This window comes from Thunnus thynnus, chromosome 22 (genome assembly GCF_963924715.1).
Source record: "Thunnus thynnus chromosome 22, fThuThy2.1, whole genome shotgun sequence".
NCBI classification, from domain to species: Eukaryota; Metazoa; Chordata; class Actinopteri; order Scombriformes; family Scombridae; genus Thunnus; species Thunnus thynnus.
The window spans coordinates 12,407,818-12,429,582 of NC_089538.1; the positions used below are offsets into that span (position 1 = coordinate 12,407,818).

The following is a 21,765-nucleotide window of genomic DNA, read 5'->3' on the forward strand; positions in this document are numbered from 1 at the left end:
CTGTTGCTCAACTGAAACTAGTCGTTTCAGCTCTATGTCAGTTGGCTGAATCATAAAAAAATCAGTATGAACATGTTGCATTCCACCACCAGCAGCTCAGGTTTTATTTTCGTTCTCAAAAGAAGTTACTGAGGATTGCAACAGTATCTTTTAGTGCCCGTATATGATACGGGTTGCTGGTATGATCAATGAAATTGCAATTTGCATCAAGATGATAAGAGAAAATCATCAGATAATTATCTATTAATGCCATGATTAGACTAAATACCCTGCATGATGTGACTTCAGAATGAAATACAGTATTAGTCTACACTGGAGAGGTTCCAGGTGTAGTGTTAACATTAATAAGAGTAATTGAGACCACTGGGGCACAGCAGTATGGAAAAATGATCACTGAATTAATTATATGTGTGAAAACGGAGTCATTAGTGAGATTATAGAGAGTTCTATCACCGTTTGACTTCGAAGTGTAACATCAACCCAGGAGACACAGAGAGAAATCTCTACAGGCTGCATACTGATCATCGTAAACAACATGGTGAAAGTGGTACAGGATAAAACAGGGTGTGGATTTTCCATCAATAAAAGCAAGTATATTAAACTGTAGTAATATCGGTTTTAATCTCATTATGATACCAATTCAAACATAACATAAAGCATAATACTCACAGTTTATAGTACACAATGTATCAGGTGATCCAGAATCAAAGTACAAAGTATCTTTATTGTCAGCAGTAAAAGGGGATTATGGGAAAGGCAACAGCTATATTCAGATAAAAACTCACATTACGATCATAACTTTTAATGACATTTACAATGAGACAAATTGTAAAATACCCCATTGCTATTGCTTTTACATAACTGTTGGGCTGCTGCCAGATTATGAGAAAAGAGTCGTTAGGAATACGCAAAAATGTTTACAATGTAAAATATTTTCAAGATATAGAGTATGTAACTTTGTGCAAATTTGATTATTTTAAATATTTAGTGAACATTAGTTGTTTGGAAAATCAACCTTATTTATAAGACATAATATAATCAGTTAAAATCCAGATATACACCTGGAAAAGTGGAGCTGGGGTCATGCACTAATTTTGTGTGAGAATAAGTGTCATCATCTATGAAAAGCACTCACATCTTCTTTGAAATACATTTATACAGTCAAAATTATACAATAAATGTTATTTTACCATTTGAAACGGTTGAGGTGAATCACCTCTATTCCCAGCCCTGTAGTCCTATTTAAAGACGATTCTTGAAGACACCCAAAGTAGATTATTTTAGCATGTACCCATCTACAGTACACTGCAATGAAAATATTCTTTTTCCGTAGATATACTTTAGTACAGTATGTTACCGAACACCGAAAGCCCATTAATCATATAAATTGAACCCAGGAATTAGGTTTCCCCCATAGATTTATCCTCCATCTTTTATAAACAACAGCATCCGTCATGCTATGTTAGACAAACTGTAGTCATTCATCTGTGAATTATCGCTTTGATCCCAAATGTATTTTTAACCAAGCAGCATGCAATGAATATGAATACAGCCGCACTGGTGAACTGTGATAACTATGTGAAATATGATCCTTGCTATCATCACCTATATATACAGTATGCCTTTCTGTTGCTCTGGCAGACAACATTGATCTGCTAATACTGTTTTGTTGAATAGAGGTGGCATCTTGTGGTGACTGAAGAGGCTTCTTGAGGTATAAACAATGCATTCAGTATTCTCTCAGTGTCCATAACACCACAGTCCGGGTCAGAGTTCACAGCTTTCCTCTCAAGAATGCAGTTATAGTGCACCATTGTCCCAGGACACTAACTGAATGGCAACTACTTTGATACTTTCAAGAATGCAGTGTTGTTTGTTACATGTTTGATATTTTGCAGTCCATGTTACTGTGTTTCATAAATTTGGATGTATTTTGCCAACCATTCCAGGAATCTGTTGATTTCTGTATATTAAAATCCAAACAATAAATACAGTTAAACATGAAAGTTCACTCTTGGCGCTCAAAATGTGACCAAAAAAAATCCCAACTCAATGTTAGGAACTTACCAGCTTTCAACCCTATCACCCAGTCTTCATCATTGAATGGAGTATGCCCAGTTGTCATGGAGACTGTTGACATATGAGTTCAGTAGCTGTTAGAATCTCATCAACACTTTCCAGACGTCTCGTCTGTGTTCGCTGGAAGTTAAGTATGAAAATGTATCTTTGACCTGTGAAATAGTGGTTTGACAAAACAATCCCAACTCAAGGTTCACTTACTCGCTTTTTTTTTCCCCAGCTATTTTTCAACTGTATTGAATGATGAAGTTTGCACAGGTCACGAATAAACTTTTGCGTACCGACAAGAAGTCTTTAAAGTGCTGTGGATGAAATCGCAACGGCTCCTGACAACTGAGTAAACTTAATCCAGCGATGATGATCTTGTGATACGGATGAAAGCTCTGGAAAAAAAACTGATAAGTGGGCCTTGATTTGGGAGCGATTTGTCAAAAATAAGTGCAGTCTTTTAAAATCAATGTGTGCTTGAAATGCATTACCATTGATGGTAACATTGACAATATTGATATACAGTATAAAATCTTAATATTTATGAATTAATATGTATGGATTGCTCAACGTAAGAAAGGTTACTCATTGATTTTCATAGCATACCAAACTTAAAAACATAAAATAATCTCAAACTGTACAGCCTGCAATCAAAAATGTTACATACATGTTACAAGGTTTGATTTGTAGTCAAGTTGCTAAAACTTGCAAACATACTAGCGTGTACCTTTAACTCTGGACAAATAGAATGAGTATTTTTTCTTCTGGGTCACTACTTGTTGTAAGCATGCCAGCTCAAGTTGTTATGGTCAGATAGAAACTCAGTTTCATGCCAGGCACAAACAGTGCAACAGAGAAAAGATTGAGAAACAGAGAGGGGCTCAGTTGAGTGACATACAAACAGCCCACTCTTCTTTTTTTTTCTCTCCTGCAGAACAGTGCCACAGTGTTTAACTGTGCCAGACTCACTGAGGGGAGTTGACCTCCGCTCATTTATCCGTGTGTGCTCGAGGTCGTGCAGCAGTCGCCCTACATTTGACACAGTCTTTAAATGGCCACATCAGCAGACAGATAATCAGTGAGATAAAGAAGAGCATCTTCCATGCCAGGTCAGGGAGGTGTGTGTGTGTGTAGGGGGAGGTGGGGGGGGGGGGTGATAGGACGATTGGAGGGGTGTATATAAATGGAGGCCAATGGTCATTCACAATCCCACGCTCTGCTACTGCCTTCAACCCAACGAGCCTGCAGCCATGGCATTCAACGGATCCTGGAAGGTCGATCGCAGCGAGAATTATGACAAGTTCATGGAGCAAATGGGTGAGTGTGTGAGAGCCTGTCACTCATATCATATTTCATTACACATGTCATATTTACCTGCTTTTTCTGGCCTTATGATCTCCTTTATGAGGGCAATATATGTAACTGTGTCATGTGTTTCCACATCGTTTGACATTGCTGTGTGGGTTTAACAGAGTGCAGTGAGGTGTTGATAAGTTTGAAGATTTATGGCAGCACCTATTATAATAGCTGCTGCTAAATTAAGAGCTTGTCAATGAACAAAGGCTTTTTCCGGACTTGGACACAGTGTGCTGCTTTAAAGGAGACTGGTGACAATTTCTACTACAAGCAGAGTCCTTTGGTTTTTCTTTGAATGACGATAAATTGTTACTTCCAAATTTACTCTCATTAAATTACCTTCATTGTGTCCCATAATGGCAACAATCCAGCTTCATATTTCTATTATTCTCTGTTCTACAAGGTATTAACATCATGAAGCGCAAGCTGGCAGAGCACGACAACCTGAAGGTCATCATCGAGCAGACAGGGGACAAGTTTCACATCAAAGAGTCCAGCACCTTCCGCACCAAAGAAATTGACTTCACCCTGGGCGTCTTGTTCGACTACAGCTTGGCCGATGGCACTGAAGTCTCAGTGAGTGTCTCATAAAGACGTTCAGACACTATGAAATGAACAGGTGCTGTTTCATAATTTCAGTGCAGCCAGAAATGGTTTTGCATTCCTGGTTGCAAACCATGCCAGCTAAAGCTAAAGCTGGAAGTGATGGAAAAGTGCCAGTGAATAATTACTGCTAGAGTTAAGACGTAGAAGCTGCAATGGGTTTTTATTCCTCAAAAAACCAACAAGCATTCCCTGTGAAACTTAATGTAACACAGCAATAAGAAGAGTATTAAAAAGCTTTTATCACCAACTGTATATGTTCTTCATCAGGGTGCGTGGGAGATGGAGGGTGACATGCTGAAAGGCAAATTTACCAGGAAAGACAACAACAAGGTCCTGACCACCACCAGAACTCTGGTGGGAGGAGAACTCGTGCAGGTCAGTAGGTCCAGATGCGTCTCATCGATCATGATCCAATTCCTATGAAATATGTTAATCACTTTGGCTGCAATATATGTCTCCATACAGTAACACCTCTCTCTCTCTCTCTCTCTATGTCTTGTTTCCCTGCAGAGTTACAACTACGAGGGAGTGGATGCTAAGAGAATTTTCAAGAAGCAGTGACCTTGAGTCCGAAGTTCATATTTTATTTTTATATAGATGACACAATAAAGATTTATGTGTTTGTTTTCTAACTGAAAGACACGGCCAAGTTTCCTGATATTCTACTTCATATTTGACAGCAGGGACAAGCAACTTCCATGAGCTTAAGAGACAATATGGCAAACAAAAAAAATGCCAACTAACCCCTTTAAATACTTAACAACTAATTACATGCAGCAGGGAAAACAGGTGAAAATGTCATCACCATCTTTAAAAAGGGCATCTTATAAATGGCCAATGACTGATTAAAGGGTTGGTTCACCTAAATTACACAAAATATATTTTCTCACTGACCTCTAGTGGTGTCTAGCAATGCAGATAGGTTTGGTTTAGTTGCTCAGATTTTGAGATATTGAGATCTTGCTGTGAGCAACGCCAATGTATTTCAGCAGAGGCAGAAATCTCAAAATCTGGAAAAAATCAATATCTAAATGGGTAGACAGCACTAGAGATAAGCTAGACACTGTGTTTTCTTGTGAACTTTAGGTGAACTTACCCTTTAAATGTCTCCAACAGTGGAGATGAACAGCTTCTTACACTTGACTTGACCATCCTGCTCACACTAGTCTTCATCATTGTAAGGGATGCAGCTTACAGCATCACATAGTGGAGGATCAAACCATTACATTCAGTTCATTAGGTGTCGTGATGTGTCTTTATGCAGCTGGGAAATCATTCATTTCGCACTAAAAGGTTCTGATTTAGTTTGTGATAATAAATAAAATGTCATGTGTCATTTGATTCTGTGGTTCTTCTAACACATTTTAAGTACAAGAGGGATGAAATTGTGGATTTAATTGAATGTGGGTGTAAATTCATGACAGGAAAAAAAGTCTAATTGGTGCATCAAATGTCTACAAAGCTGCAAGTCATGGCTGGCTTTGTTCATGTCCTGGTGATTACATTTTACGAGCATCATAAGTTCATAATCGCTGTCGGGTTTCTGAGGAAATGTCACATTAGCAAAGCATTTCAGACTCTGCCTTTAAGACTCTCTTGCATAGCATGACTCCAGTCTGATCACGTGGTGGCAGCAGGGTCTTGTGCAGTCATGTGCTACCCTCAGCAGCAACTATCCTGAACAGACAAACACAGTGATGATAAGGGTTTCTCACATGACAGGCTTGTAAAAATATGGTGGATAATGATGTTCATTCATTGGCAGAAATGTTTGCTTTTCAGTTGTGGATAGAAATGGTAGGAGTGTGTGTGTAATGAGCTTCTCTGACCACAAGAGGGTGACCTTTGTGTATTTTTGATTTACAGCTGTACTAGCCCTGCCTGACACTTCATTTAGTGGTAGACTCGTCTGGCCAATGAAAATATGATTTAAATGGCTTTAAAATCTTATTTGATTCCTACAAAGAAGTTTGACTGAGCAACTTTGCTGCATGTTTGAATCCTGGGATATCACTGTTTGCAGTGATAACAAACTGAGTGCTTATTCCTCACTTGTTTGTAGTTTGAACCAGCATCATCTGCTCCTCTAACATATACAATAAAACAGCTTTAGAGTGCATATTTTAATTCTATAAATAACAGATGACCGGCACAGAGCTGATTATCATTTAGATATGGAGAGTTCACCAGGGATGAGGACAAATATCTTTCATAGTGTGAATTAGAGCTGTGCGATATGGTTGAAATCAGGTTTATATATGGATATTAATAGAAATATTTCTCTCATATCCTATTTTTAGATATAGGCTATCGATATGAAGGAAATGTATTCAAAAGTCACAGACAGATAAACCTCTTCAAACATGTAAAAACAAACTAATTTTTTTTGTTTCTAACTAAATTTTACTTAAAATTAATCTGAGCAACTTAATTTTATAAAGCAATAACATCAAGATATGATTCCAGTGAAAATGATAAATGAATCATTTTAATGATGTACTGTTTGCTGGATTCACAAAAGCCACACAAAAGTGGTGCATTAAATGATATTTGCACCATAAGTCATGGTGTGCTTCGGAATATAAAACAGACAAGAAGAACATTTCATCCAAGTATGATTAATAACTAATAAAAGTAAGGGTGCTATCCTCCCTCGACATCTCACATCAAAACCTGGACTGCCTGAGTCTACCATCAATTGATCGCAGCCCCCCTCTGAGCCCTGAGTGGCACCCTCTTTCATGGGGGTATAAACCCACCGCGCACTAGGCTAATCTGGCAGAGCCAGGGCTGCTTTGAACACCAGTTTGCCCCTGAACCCACCATGGGGAGCAAAGTCCTCAGAGAACCCTCAGATACAGTGAGGCTAGAGGACTGCCAGCCTACTGATTCTGGTGTAAGGAAAATGGGCTGATTGTGGTATGTTTTTTATTTTAAAGTAACTAAAATCCCTAATAGGATGGGAGTTGTTTCTAATCTTGCGTTTTTCTTGATGTGCTTTGACATGCAGGTTTTGCACAATCCACATCCTCTACCTGCATTCACCTTATTATTGTACCTTATGAAAAAAAGTCCCTAATTTTGTGTATGTTTGGCTGAAACTACTGCTACTTGAGCATAATAAATATATTGTACAACAAATGAATATTGCTTAAAAAGGTAATTGTACAATATGCCAGAATTTGCCAAACATCCTGTCAAAAAAAACTTCTTATTTCTCTTAATGAGGTTTAAAAAAAATATTTTGCAGAAGAACATTTCATTACTATGAGTGATTGTGAAAAGTAAATACGTGCAGTAGATTTACTTAAGTACTACATTTAAATACCATGCTTGAAGTACAAATTTGAGGTACTTGTACATGGGTATTTTTATTTATGCTACATTATAATTCTACTCTACAACACTCATGCACACAAAATGTAAAATATAATGTATTCATCTAGATTGAACTACCCAACAGAACATAAATGAGTCAACACCACTGACCTCATTACATTAAAATGCAATAAAATCATTAAAATGCGTCACTAATTCATTAATATTATATGTTAATGCAGCAGTAATAATATCTATATGATAACATAGCATTCATAGGTCAATTTAGTTAATTAAACTGTTTTTACTTAAGTGCACTTGTGAACACTTGTACTGGAGTATTTTTACAGTGTGGTATTGTCACTTTTACTTAATAAGTGAAGGATCTGAATAATTCTTCCACCAATGATTATGGGAACTGTTCATTGTACTGTGCGTGAATGCTGTAATATAGTTTTATAGCCATCGGGTAGTGCTGTGGAGCTCTTGATCTTTTAAGAGAAATAGCCTGGACTATCATATGATGTCATCTCTCTGTCAAGTTATCATATGACACACACCCTGTTTGCACAGACAGACACACACGCCTACACAATTATTGGATTTCAACTCAAATTATTAAGCAAATAAATCTCCCTGAATCTTTTTGGAATCAAAGAGTAGACTGCAGCAGCGTGAAAACAGTGAGAAACAGGAAAGTAGTGGGAGACCTCAGTGTTTTCATTGCTGTGAGACCGAAGGCGCAGGGGCCCACCCGAGGGAGGTGCAGGCTATGGATGAGAGAGGAGCGGAGGAAAATAGTGAGAGGTGGACAGAGGAAAGACTGAGAGTGAGGACAGGGGTGGGGGGGAGCGCAGAGAGGACAGCGCAGGAAGAAACCTCCCCCTTCCTCCCCCTCCTCCTCCCACACACACACACACACACCTGCTGTGAAATCAAATTCACTGACTCACTCTGAAGTCGTCAGCTTATCTAAAAGAGTAACGATCACAAAAGAGACCAACAGCGCATCGGGGAGTGTCAGGGCTTTGGGGTTGGGTAATCTTTCCAAGAAGACACAACCCACTTTTGTCCAATCACTGTTTAGACAATGACTGTTCAGGCCTTTGCAGAGACATATGACAGAGGCTGCTGAATGATGAGTCACAATCACTAGTCAGTGCTGAATAGGCTACTGTATCTGAACCATTTTAAAATGCCTTGAGAGATTGGAGCTATTTTAAATTCACGCTGTGTACAGTACATGCTCTAACATAACCTCTGCCAGCCTTGTGAAATTGTAAGTGTTAGTGTGATGAAAGTTATGATGATGATGATGGTATACAGTATGTCAGGTTTTAGAGAAAAAAAAGAGGATTGTTTACTAAAGTTTGTCCTTTTGCAAGATCAAAAATGCTAGTGTTACAGCGATTTTTTAAATAATATTAGATAATATGTAGATGTATGGGTGTGCAAATCAGCCAGAGCCTGCAAGTAAAATGCCCTTTAACAAGATAAAGTCTTTATAAATACACTGGGAAGTCCCAACCGGATGGTTTGAAACACCAGCCAGAAAGATCTGGCCACAATTCAATTCATGGGATAGGAGGTCATCATTTTTTCTAACATTTTGGGGAAATATGCTCATTTGCTTTCTCTTGCTGAGCGTTAGATGAGAAGATTGATACCACTCCTATTTCCATGTTTTTATGCAAAGCTTTTCTTCTGGATCTGGCTTCATATTAACCATAGAGACATCTATCTTCCCATTTACGTAACTACCAGGAAGAAAGCGAATAAGTGCATTTTCAAAAATGTCAAAGTATTTCGGGGGGTTTTTTATAAGCTTAACTAAAATAGGAGACAGTGTAGAGTGACAGGAAATGTGGGGAGAGACACAAAGTCTCTGGTTAATTCCCAGCCAGACCCAAATGTTGCAATCACATGTATTTCCTCTATACAGAATTATTTTTTTCTATTTTAGTTAGGAGAGTTTCACCACACTCGGGCCTCTTAAATGATCAAATGAAATGATTTAAAGAGGGAAATCAGTCATAAACATATTAAATCTGGTGGCTCACAGACAGGCATGGCTTCATTTTAAGGGGGCTTAAGTGCACTATGAACACACTGAATCCACAGTCTCTTCAGGAATTGTCTGCAACAGCAGTGTATGATACCATGGTTGTCTATTATAGAAAGCAGTGGTTAATGTTTTACTGCGAGTGAGCTGAGCGACACAGTTAATGGCAAAATGAAAATACAAGGAAATACAAGCTCTGATGTCCGAGAGACAGATAAATCCAAAGGGTAGAGGTACAAGATTTTTTAAGGACGTGTATGGCAGCTGGAAGAGGATGAGTGAGAGGAGACAGAGAAACACCTCCTTAATGGATTTGTCAAACGGAGTAACACCATTAGTAAGTGTTGCCAGTTGGGCGTATGCATGCATGCACCTGGATGAATTTGTCCCCCCTGCCCGAACTCCCGCATGCATACACAAACATTTTTATCCCCCCACTTTGCTCCACTCTGACACCCGGTGTGAACCCCCCCCCCCTCCAGGCATGCAGGCATGGAGGCATGGACCAGTGTGTGTCATGTGAGAAGCTGGTGTGTGCCACCTGGTGTGACTGAGCAGACAGGAGAGAGTGGAAACAGCGAAGAGAGAAACTAAATTGGATGTGGCCTCTGTCTCAGGAGTAGCCAGCCCCTGGGTTAGGTGGGCTATTCTTAAAGAGGGCAAAAAGAGGTCTCCAGCTCCCTTGGCACACAAACCACTTTATAGGATCCCACATCATGTTTTTCATGGCCTCCTGGGATTGTGGGGGAGGTGTTATCCAATGACAAGTGTGAGAGGGGAAGAGGAAATTGTGTTTTACGTAGGTGGATGTCTTTGCGGGTCTTAATTCTCTTCAGTGTGGGACACCCCAACATGACGAAAGCTAGTAAAACATCACACTCGATTGGTGCTTGATTTGAAAAAAAAAAAAAAAAAGCATGCATCATGAAACGCAACCACAATAACATTCAGAAAGAAGCTAAAAATATAATAATGACAGCAGGGATGACGTCACAGTCTTTAATGGCAGACGGCCTGAAATGTCTTCATTTAACATTTTCATAAAAACTCCTCATTTTGATCACCTTTTTTTTTTGTTTCAAACAAACAAACCTCTGCAATTCACTGAAATACAGTTTCTCCTTACAGCGGCTAAAATACATAAATATCAACAGTACTGTATGCATTAAGAAAAAAGAAAAGAAGAACACACACACATGCCGTGAACATGCACAGAACACACGGGTACGCACACGGTATACAGAAACAAGAAAGGAATATTTTTCATTGACAAAAGGAGGGATCATCATATGAATTTCCAGGAACTTCTGTACCGTACTGCTGGCGAAATACAAAAAGATCCATTCGTTCAAAGGGCATGTTTTTTTTTTTTTTTTCTGGATTTCACAGTGAATTATGTAGGTAAAACAGTATTCATATATTACATACAGTATGTTCCGATCAGTCAGATACAAACACAAAAAGAATCTCTAGAAAATTACCAAATGAATATACAATTAAACTTACAATAATACTTACATTGAATTATATGATGGGCATCTTCTATGAACTTTAAAAACATAATACCCATAAAAACACACGCACACACACACACCTTATAAATACTTGTTCTAATAAATTTGGTGCCACACTTGGCTTTAAAAAATGTCTGTAAAAGCAAAAAAAAAAAAGAAATCTCAGAAAATCAGTCGATATGATGTGCATATTATTATTATTCATTACAAACACTGACTATATGATTCAACCAGTCCAATATGATTGTACACACCTGGGCTAAATACAATAGGGAGGATTGTTGTTTTCATATTTCACTTTTTGATTGTCACATCACTGTGAAATGTGACTTAGCCTTATCAGAAAAGTACAAGAATCACTGTTTGTTTGAGTAAGAACGCGACATGAATGAGAATTTTGGCGTCAAAATGTCACAGAATGACGATCACAGGATGATATGTCATACAGCAAAGATGTTATTGCAGGCCCAGAAAACATAAGATTACAAAAAGATTTATTTTTCTCCACTCCGATCACTACTATGTAAATTCAAAATTTACAAAAGCATTTTGAATCACGTTGGCTCCCTAAAAATAGACAAAAGAGACAAATTGCTTAAAGTGAATATCCTTTCAGATGTAGAGTGGCTCTTTGGAGTGACACCAAATGAGACATGCAGCAAAAATAATGTCATACTTCATAAGAAATCAGATTGAGGACTACAAAGCAGTCAAAAATGAAATAATTCCACTAGCCTAGATAGCTCTCCAGTGTAATAAAAAAATGCCTTTGGTCTTTTGTTTCTCTATACTGTGCTGCTGTCCTCCTGCTACACAATGAAGGAGCAAATTCCTAATTATAGCAGGGCTCAGTTTGCCATGTATTGCAGTCTCTGGGGTCACTCTACCTTCAGCAGCGATGGCTTACTCCTGTCAATGCCTCAGTGAGCTCGTTTTTTTTTTTTTTTTTTTTTTTTTTTTAACACATCTGATTTACCTCAAACTTGTTTTTGTCTCTCCGTGTTAACATCGACTGCTCAGTTGAACCAAAGCACGTCAGACAAAAAAAAAGGACTAATATCTTCATCAGGTAAAGACGCCACAAGACGCACATTAGCGGAACAAAATCCACATAATATGTAGACAAGATAAGAGCAAACCAACAGGACTGCTTTGGTGTAGCGAGGTGGCTTACCATTTAGTAATGGCACGAAACAGGAAGGGCAAAAAAAAAAAAAAAAAAGTAGGAAAGTTCCTCACACACTTTAGCACAACATGAACCAATCAAACAAAACCATTTCAAACATTGTCTTGATTACAAAAATACCTTTTTGTATTTCTTTAAAATATCTAAAAATGTACAGCATCGTTTTTTTTTCCTTTTTTTTGCAAAGTCATGCTTCAACATGTATTTAATCATCATAATAACATTAATATGAATGATATACAGAATAGTAATAATTATAGTCATATAATAACATTATCCGGTAGCGCTTTAGCCACACTTCTGTATGTCTGGCCTTGCAAAAGTGGGCTGCATAAATGTGTTTGCACTCCTTTGGTGGGCTGTCTTTATACTCGCTTATACAGAATGCAAAAGCGAGAGACCGGCTAACGTTAGAGAGGCGATGCAGTCGACTGGTAAACAAAGGGTGTGCGTGCGCCTTTGTCATGCGGTACCTTTCATGTAGGTGTCAGAGGAGGTGTCGCTAAAGCGCTGCCGGTAAATCTTGAGTATGTAACAGTATAAAAAAGAGATGGAGGGATTTCGGGGAAGGGGTTGGGGGGTGGCTCGATGTGTGATGGAGGCTGGGGTCTAGTATGTCCTGAGGCCCATGAGGCTGCTGCTGCCTGAGAGAAAGACAAGAGAGAGAGATAGAGGGAGACAAGAAAAAAAGGGGTGAGGTTGCCATGGTTGCAGCACACGAACCTCGTACACTAGAAAACACAGGGGAGCATGTGGAATTGTTGCACGACGCAAAACACATTCGCACGCCCGTAAATTCACACACACACACACACAGGTAGATACTTTAGTGTAGACACACACACCACAAACCCTAAATACACACAAAACATGTTTCTTGTTTTCGCCTCGATTTCTCGCACTTGCCTACGAGATGCCAAGACCACACACACTTTTATAGCACAAATATCTTAATACAGCGATTCTGGGTTTTGTTTTCAAAACACTTTCTGTTGAGTAGAAAGTTGAAACATACACAGATGAAAGCTGACATGCTGTCAATATGGCTTGGTGCAGTTATGTTCATTCCAGCAGATGTCTTTGGCAGTGTGATACTGACCCCCCCCCCCCACCAATCCAGAAAAAGAAAAACACAACAAAAACACTTTCAAATCAGACACTAAGCCAGAAGGGAGAAAGGCGGGCTGCTTTGGTGGAGGTGTGAGATTTACACCTTTTGTCCTCGCCTGTTGGGATCAATGGTCCTGAAATCGGCTACCTGAGAGCCAGAAACTCACCGACGGTACGCTGCTAGGTGAGCTGGAGTCAGGTCAGTCCTCCTGGTTTCTAATTGGACAAGAGAGGCAATCAGCAACGCCCGTCACAGCCGGCCACGGCCACCATCACACATCAGGAACCTGAAGGCAGAAAGGAGACAGAGTTTTACTGAAGTGAACAAGCTGCAACAGCATCCAAAGTGATGGTGGATTGTTTTTATTGAGATGTTGTTTCAACTTTTAAATTTAAAGCTCCACCAATTTAGTTTTGCACTTCCTTATAGTTGGTGGACTCAAAAGAGAAAAAAACTAATGGTATATCTGGATTTTTAGCCCCTGTTGTGGCTCAAGCTCACTGGATCCTACAATTCCCAAAATGCAACACAATATTTCATTAGATCCGCTCTGTCTGGTAAACACCAATGTCTTTCAAGCTCAATGCCCCCAGTTTGTAACAGATTTAAAGCTCCCACTAGAGCCACAAAACATTATATGTTTTCTCTGTAAGTGTAGTCCTGCCTGTTAAATGACATATATAAACTCAACGGATTGCCCCTTTAAAAAGACAGTTTTGCCAGTATTTCCCAAATCCTTCAAGCTTAAAGCACAGCTGCGACAAACAGGATGTCACATGACAATAGTCTTAAATACTTATGTTGAACTTCTGCTCAATAACCATATCTCCCATGATCCCTCTCCACTACACTGCACCCCCCACATCCCTCCACCACCAGCAGACCGAAGCTAAAGGTCAACCCTCCGACCCCATCACCCACCCCCAGATGTATCACCAAAAATAGACGTCTCATAGAGACCGTGGTAACTCTTGTGCGGGGGATATGGGGTGGGGGGGGAGGGACTCCTTGGAACAATAAACAATTAGTAAACCAAACATGACCTTAAGAGAAAGAAAGAGAGACAGACTGGGAACTGTTCCTTGTTCAGAGAACGGTGCGTTTCGAAGGGGCACGGCTGGCCTAGCTAATGCCCTGTTGCGCGTTCAATCAAGGATGAGGGAATCGATGCGTTGTACAGCCGCTTGGCTAAGCTGATGCGATGCATACTTCCAGACCACCCTATTTGTTCTGGCTGAGACACCAAGGTTAAAGATTGGGTTGATCATTGAACATGTCTGTGCGAATTAGAGAAAGGTTTAGTGATTTGCGGGCTTAATGTGTTACATCCAATAACTCGGCCCAAGCGCATAATGTGAGATAGGTAAACAAGCAGTGTTTGAGAATGTGGGAGGTGACTTGCTTTCTCATGAATGTGTGCACTGTTTTTGTTTTTTTGGGGGTTTTTTCACAAGGCTTCATGTGGAAAATGTTCCTGCCTGTGTTATCAGTGAGCATTGATCTTGTGCTCACAAATTTAAGCTCAGCATTTGACAGCATATCATGTTTCAGCCCATTTACTATAAATGACCTATAGTGTACTTAACTTACATTAATCACTACTAGACATTCTCTAAATTACGCTCCTATGTATTGGAAAGTTTATTGTTTCTATGTCTCTAGGCATCATTGGACTCCATTCATTCCTGTACGGTATGAAAATCTTTTAACACTCTTGAATCCTGCATGAGTTGAATAATCCACCACAGTGAACATCAAGTCTACATGAATTCTTGTCAAAATTGGAGCCAAACTGAAGCATCAGTATGGTTGATAATATCAGCCAGTTTTAGCTTATTAAAGATATATTGACATTGGCAACTACAGTATGTTGCAAAGAAGAAAAGTAAGGAAATAAGAAATTAAAGTAGAATGTCAAACACATGTTTGAGGTACATACTGTATGTTGGTCACAATTCTTTAGTAGCTAAATTTTTGCAATCCTTATCAAATAGTCAGTTTTTAAGCAAAAATGCCCAAAATTTACAGGTTCCTGCTTCTCGAATGTGAATATTTGCTTGTTTTTAAGTCTTTTATGATGGTAAACTCCATGTATTTGCAATTTGACGATATCTCCCTGGTCTCTGGGAAATTTCGATGTGCATTCATGGACTCACCAAATAACCAATCAATCAAGAAAGTAATCCGCAGAGGAATAAACAATTAAGATAATTGTTTCAGCTCGTTAATTGCCGGATGTTTCAATTCATTTTACCTTTAAACTGCATTACCACACAATAGTGTAACACTGACAAAAATTAAGCTGAACTTGATGTTCAATGTCAGCAATTACACAACATAAGCAAGTTTCAAGAATCTTCTATCTTTTGTAGCATATGTAAATAAATGAAAACCAATAGTTCCCTCAAGCTGTAGAAAAAAATACATCAAAAATCTAAAGCTATATATATCGTGCTCTCAAAAACTGTCAGCAAAAATGTAAAGTATAATTGATTTGAAGTTCAGGAGCTAAAACTTATAAGCACACCTGCATGGTCCTTTAAGATCCTTCTACCTGTGCAGCGTGAAAAAGGGCCCCGTCCAAAGCCCCTTTAATCCGGAGAAAAGCCTTTAGGCCCTGGCTGTGTTTCTCACATACCAGCAATATCTGGTGGAGCTGGGTGGTGATGAATGCAGCTGCTGACATGTATCTAGCTCCTGAGACCCCGGCGCAGGGACGAGGCCACAGTGTCTAGCTACACTGTATGCTTGTCTGTGTATGTGTATGTGTGTGTGTGTGTGTGTATGTGTGTATGAGTGTGTGTGTTTGTTATGTGTCAGTAGGGGGTGAAGGAATAAAGTCCCACTTCCTTATTAGAAGGGGCCCCAGCTGGCCCTCAGCTCTCTAGTGGGAGTTATTCCAACATTGCACAGGAACCATTGGTTTTGTCGGGCTATTGGCCAAAAAGCTCCTCAGGGCAGGCAGCCAGACTACACACACACACACACACACACATACACACACACACACACATATTCATCTCTCTCAGGCTCACACACAAGCATGCATGATAGGGGTACACACACACTACACTCCCCCACCATGTCTTGTCAGATGGAAAATCCGGATTACCTTTCCCTCCAGTTCACTAGGCATTAATGTTCACTATTAGGTTGTCTTTGGGACCGGCCCTGTGCCGGAGCATGAATGTCAAATACAATTCAGCTTCACCAACACTCAGATGAATGTCTAGCCTAAACCTCCAAGGATGGTAGAGTACAAACCTTACGGTACACAGTAGTATGTTTAAAGAAGTCAACTCTGGATAGCTACCTGTTTGAACTTGTATGAAGTGGCACTGCTGTAAATAAAGTTTTCAAAATGGCACTTGACAGGCAGGATGCCAGGTGATTAGGAAAGCTTATTACCAGCCATGACTAAAGACCCTGAACACTACCTCACTTTCAGCTGTTCACACACACACACACACACACACACACACACATTCTAGTCTCCCACGGTTACACTTCCTAAGGCGAACCGCATACTCCGACCGTGAGTGGTCCGCATCCGTGAGATGCCGAGACAACCGTTGACTGACCGCAAGCCTCTCAGGACTGTGGCACTTTACGCTTCTTTGAATTCCCATTGTGAAGGTTCACTGTCACCAGACGCCTTCAGCATGAATAACAATTCATAAACGCTGCATTTAAAAAAAAAAAAAAAAAAAAAATTGTACATGAGCCATCAATAGCAGACAGATTGTACAATAGTGGTGCAACAGCTTTTTCCCTGTAACCTCAGTTCATATTTATTTTTGTTGTCTTACAGCTAAAATTGTTTCAATGTTTCACAAGCGCTTTGCTTAGCGGATTGCATCGCATAAATAAGTAACACCCCGTCACAGCCCACATCAGGACATCAATTAACTGACCTGACTGTATTCATTTTATGGACAAGAAGGGCCAAAAAACACAAGGTCTGGTACAGCTGAAATGTTTGTTTGAAAAGCTGCAACATGTCAGGGACAAAGAGAGCAGCAAGGTTAGCTCAACACTGACAGTATGTACTGTAGCAAACGAGCAGGATTTCCTTTTTTATTACAGTTACAGGACAGATACAGTTGAACATGATTATTATTACATTTTACTATGTTAACATGCTTACTGAGGAGATATGTTTTAGTGTATAGAGTAATTTGCATTAAGTGAACGCTGGCCACTGGAACTGAAACCTCCTACTGCGAAATTGCAATTGCAAAATTGTTATACCAAATAAAATTGTTGTCTTCTCAATGTGAACTATGCTCCAATTGTTGTATTGAGACATATTATCTTATTATGGTTCAGTGATTCCAAGAAGTCTTTGTTTTGGGTAGGGGAAGGCGTGGGTAGATCTAATATCACAGGTAAGAATATTCCTTGTTTCCCAACTTCGAAATGATGACTCACTGTGTAATTTATCATAGTTACAACAGAGTGTATCTACTGTAACATCTGACAGCAGCAAAAAAAAAAAAAATGCTTGCTGTACTAACATGTTACCTTAATGGCATTGGTTGCTTTCATGGTTGCATATTATGTATTCAGGACAAGCCAGAAAACATGGAGCTAAGGCAGAAAATAATGAAAATTGGTCTGAAGTCAATTCAAGTGTCTTGTATGTCTGTCTTTCTTCTGTATTCTTTGTTTTTATGATTTGTGTTATTAGTGATAAGTCGACATGTAGATCATTTTGGATGAAGTTGTTTAGAGATGTTTGTCTCTGAGATTTGAAAAAAAAAAAAGTAATAAAACAGCTACATCTCTTTCCTAAGATCATTTTCTGCAGTAACAAGTAGTTTCTCAGAAATGTGTTCACAGTTAAGTTCGTGGTTTTCCAGTTTCTGGAAAGACATGAAGCTGTTGACTTATTTACGTGTAATTTTCCAACGCTGTGAGCAACACAAACAAAATTCCTTTTACCATTATTGTAATGGGGGTGGTGGCAGAAACCTCAGAAACAGATACCTACAAATAAAGACAAATTCGATGAACTTTTGTTTGTGTGCATGTGTTTGTGTGCTTATAAAATTTCCTCTGTTTGGGCATGCACGCAGCATCATTTGAGTGTGTTGCTGCTGCAGTTGCCTGTAATTATAACAATATTCTGACCAGTGGCGTAGGACGAAATTGTATTTTGGGTGGGCCAATATAGAAGTGGGTGGGCCAACTTTTCCCAGAAAAACTGATTTACGATGTTAGAAGAAGAAAAAAGACAGAGCATCAGTCTATAAAAGCTGTACACAGGCCTGTAGTTACCATTGAGGACACTGAGGTCATGTCCTCAGTATTTTTTCTGAGTCTTTTTTAACTTTTTAATATATATATATCTTAAAATGTTAAATTAAAGTGACATATTGCTAAATGTACTTAGTTGTATGGTGTATTGTGAACAAAGGTTGGCATCATCTCACCAGCAGAGCTTTTGCAACTCCTTACATTATGTTACATACATTTAACGAGTTGCACATGTACAGTACAGTCCTGTCATTCTATTCACTCTGTAATCTACATACATGCAACTCTCTGTGTTTGAGGTTGCACTTTCAAAGCACATGACCGGCCTTAACAACATGGTATTGGTAATATGGATGATACAAATCCTCTTAGCTCATTTAAGAACAATATAGAGTGGCAATAATAAGGAGAGGCGCTCTGGTTTTATAGCCTACCTCTTGAAGCAAGATTGGTTAATGGCATGAGTGATAAACCTGGTTAGAGACTGTATTCCACCTGACCTACAAACTCAAAACAAGTAACTACGAGTTACACAACACAAACAGAAGCAGCAACAGCAGTGTTCAAGATCTGAACTCACAAATTATTAACCTTTCAAAACATGACAGGTCCAAACTTTTGCACGCAGACTCAATTTGGAGTTTCTGCTCTGACATTCAAAAATATTCACTGTGGGAAATAGGCTAATACATTATAATAAAGTTATACTGCACAGCAGCAGCTTTGAATAAACAATTATCCTAGTTTGCTGAAGCCACGCTGTCTGTTATCGCCTACTCCAAAACTGGCCCTTGTCAAGCCTTGTGCGAGGTTTGTGGTGATGAAGGATCACATCAGGGCATATAGCCTATGTCCAAAATAAATATGCTCACATGTATGAGAGAGAAGTCAGTCTCCTCTGGGTCATTGTGCTGCTAAAGATTTTGGGATGACAAGATTTCCCAATTTCCTTTTGCTCTCTAATGCTTCATGTATCAGAATCTTTGCAGACAGGAAATGAGGGACAGATAGATATTTGTGTGTCCAGTGATTATTAACAAAATGTTTCAGTGATACCTCATTGAGCAATAATGAGACATATTTATTTTTATTTTATTGCAAATAATAAGTACATTTACAGTATTTTATTTCTTATTTTAAAGGGCATATTATGTATTGGTATATATTTAATTTAAAGACATATTAGGCCTTTGTATCTTTTCAGCAATTTCATATAAGTTTGAATTAAACTGTAATTTTCCAAGTCAAAAAATCCCCAGCACTTCTTTCTTCCCTTGTATTGAACACATCATTTTTGGTGGGTGTAGTAACCACCAAATTTAGGATTAATTATTTCCATCCCTGCCTGGCCACCACACACCCAAGAGTAAAAATAAAATTAAAAAAAATTACAAACTGGGCAGCAGTCTACAGCACATTACGTAATCAGTGTTCATGGTTCCAAAAAGCACAGCTAAGTGATTAATCAATGCTAATTCATTGCTTGTGTCCCCATTGTGACATCATCAAGGGCAATAATTCTGAACAGCTTGTTAATCTGAGGACTTCAATGCCTGGCCAAACGCCAAGGAGTACCATATTTATGTCATTTTCCCCCAGTGCCTAAATAACATTTCATTTGTAGGAGGAGGCTTCTTTCACCTGTGGTCAGCTGCTGCTATTAGCATTATTCTTTTCTTTCTGGTTTGGCAGTTAAGACGTTTCCACTGTGGATTTTTCCCATGACTTTTTACTGCTTTTTTTTACCTTTAGTAAACGCACTCATTCACACTAGCACACACACACACACACACACACACACACACACACACACACACACACACACACACACATTCCCACATATATACACTGCACTTACACTCATTTTATTATTTGCATAAATTCTACTTTTTTTCAAATGCATCTTTTTTATCTTGCATTTTTTTCCATGTTGGGTTCAGGGGCATATATAGTTTATTTGTTCTACTATATTTTATACACTAATTTTTTCACTGTCATGCCCTGTGTAATTTTTAGATTATGGCTTATTGTTTTGATGAACTTGAGTAATGAGTGTTAAAACACTTGACAGGTAATTTAGTGCAAAACCTGAAAGATACTGCAGTTGTGCTCCTTTATTCAACGTGTTTGACAGTGAAAGTGATTTCAATGCAATAAGAGACTGAACAGAGGAAGAGTAATTTCAAAATTGGCCATATTTGTGACTTATATTGTGTTTCTAGGTGTGTTTCATCTATGTGTTGGTACTTATTATTATTTCCTAAGTGATTAGATACATAGATTTATACTAAAGTTCCTCCGAACCTGGCTGCGTCTGGTGGACTCAATCGATGGAGGTATCGTCTTCTTCCTCATCTTTTTTTCAAATAACACATTAAAAACTTTGTTAAGCCATTGTTGTAGTGTTAACGTTACATCACCTGAAAAGCAGCTAGTTGGCTGAAAGCAGCCCAGGAAAGTCTGTGTGTCAGAAGCAGACTTCCTACAACTTATTTCAACAGTTTTTGATCAAACTTAGCTGGGTGGGACAGTGAGTAATGTGGGTGGGCCAGTGCCCAGTGCCCATTTACTGGCTACGCCCCTGATTCTGACTGGAGGTCTCAGCCACACTTCACCCTCCACTGCGAGCCGGATGTGGGGATGTTGTTGTTTCACTAAGGGGCTAATATCCACTGGGGCAGCCTGACTGGCCAAATGACTCCCCCTGGTTTGATAGAGGAGTAATTATTTCCTTTAAGCCCCTCCCTCCTCCACTCCCTTCCTCCTTTACCCCCCTGACAGAGCAGAAATCCCCAAAACATCAAATTACAGACATTTTTTTTTTATCATGCTGTGTGTTTAAGTCTCTGAAAATAGACAAATCAGCCATGATGCAGGGTTGGAAGGGTCCAGCACAGGACTAGCACCAATCAACAGCTTGATGAATGTTAGCCTCAATGCTACCAACCACCCACCCACCCACTCCCTACTGACTCCCCGAGGGGTCGGGAGAACATGTTTCTTCCTGTCCCGAGACGTTAGAGGGAGGGTAGTGGTGACAGTGTGACTGGCGCCGAGTGCAAACACACACACACACACACACACACACACAGGCATGCATGCACACACGCACACGCACATGCACACACACAGACACAGCCAGCCAACACAGATACACAGACTAGCAGGGGATTTGTTGTGCTTTGTGGTTTTGTTTTTCTGCAAGCACAACAGCGTTCAGTTTGTCTGAACCAGAGAGCGAAGCACATGTGCTGTGTGGCTCATGCATGGTTACGGTTGACTCATG

The 21,765-nt window shown here is 39.3% G+C and overlaps 2 protein-coding genes across 9 annotated transcripts in view; one reads left to right on the top strand and one right to left on the bottom strand.

Annotated features, from left to right (window-relative positions):
- The first annotated feature begins 3,226 nt into the window (after window positions 1–3,226).
- LOC137174598 (fatty acid-binding protein, intestinal-like) lies at window positions 3,227–5,365 on the top strand. Its single transcript, XM_067579986.1, has 4 exons — window positions 3,227–3,384; window positions 3,827–3,999; window positions 4,297–4,404; window positions 4,540–5,365. The coding sequence occupies exons 1-4, from the start codon at window positions 3,261–3,263 to the stop codon at window positions 4,588–4,590; spliced, it is 456 nt and encodes a 151-aa protein (XP_067436087.1). The 5' UTR covers window positions 3,227–3,260; the 3' UTR covers window positions 4,591–5,365.
- Window positions 5,366–10,394: 5,029 nt separating this feature from the next.
- LOC137174436 (RNA-binding protein with multiple splicing-like) overlaps window positions 10,395–21,765 on the bottom strand; it is a 44,849-nt gene continuing 33,478 nt past the window's right edge. For 4 of the 8 annotated variants that reach the window (XM_067579705.1, XM_067579703.1, XM_067579701.1 and 1 more), the window contains 2 exons: window positions 13,387–13,506; window positions 10,395–12,749 (listed from right to left, as the gene is read on the bottom strand). In XM_067579705.1, the coding sequence (XP_067435806.1) occupies window positions 13,470–13,506 (37 nt within the window). In that variant the 3' untranslated portion in view covers window positions 10,395–12,749; window positions 13,387–13,469. Of the gene's footprint in view, window positions 12,754–13,386; window positions 13,507–21,765 lie in introns of all 8 variants that reach the window. The other 4 variants (XM_067579704.1, XM_067579702.1, XM_067579700.1 and 1 more) reach the window with 1 other exon arrangement.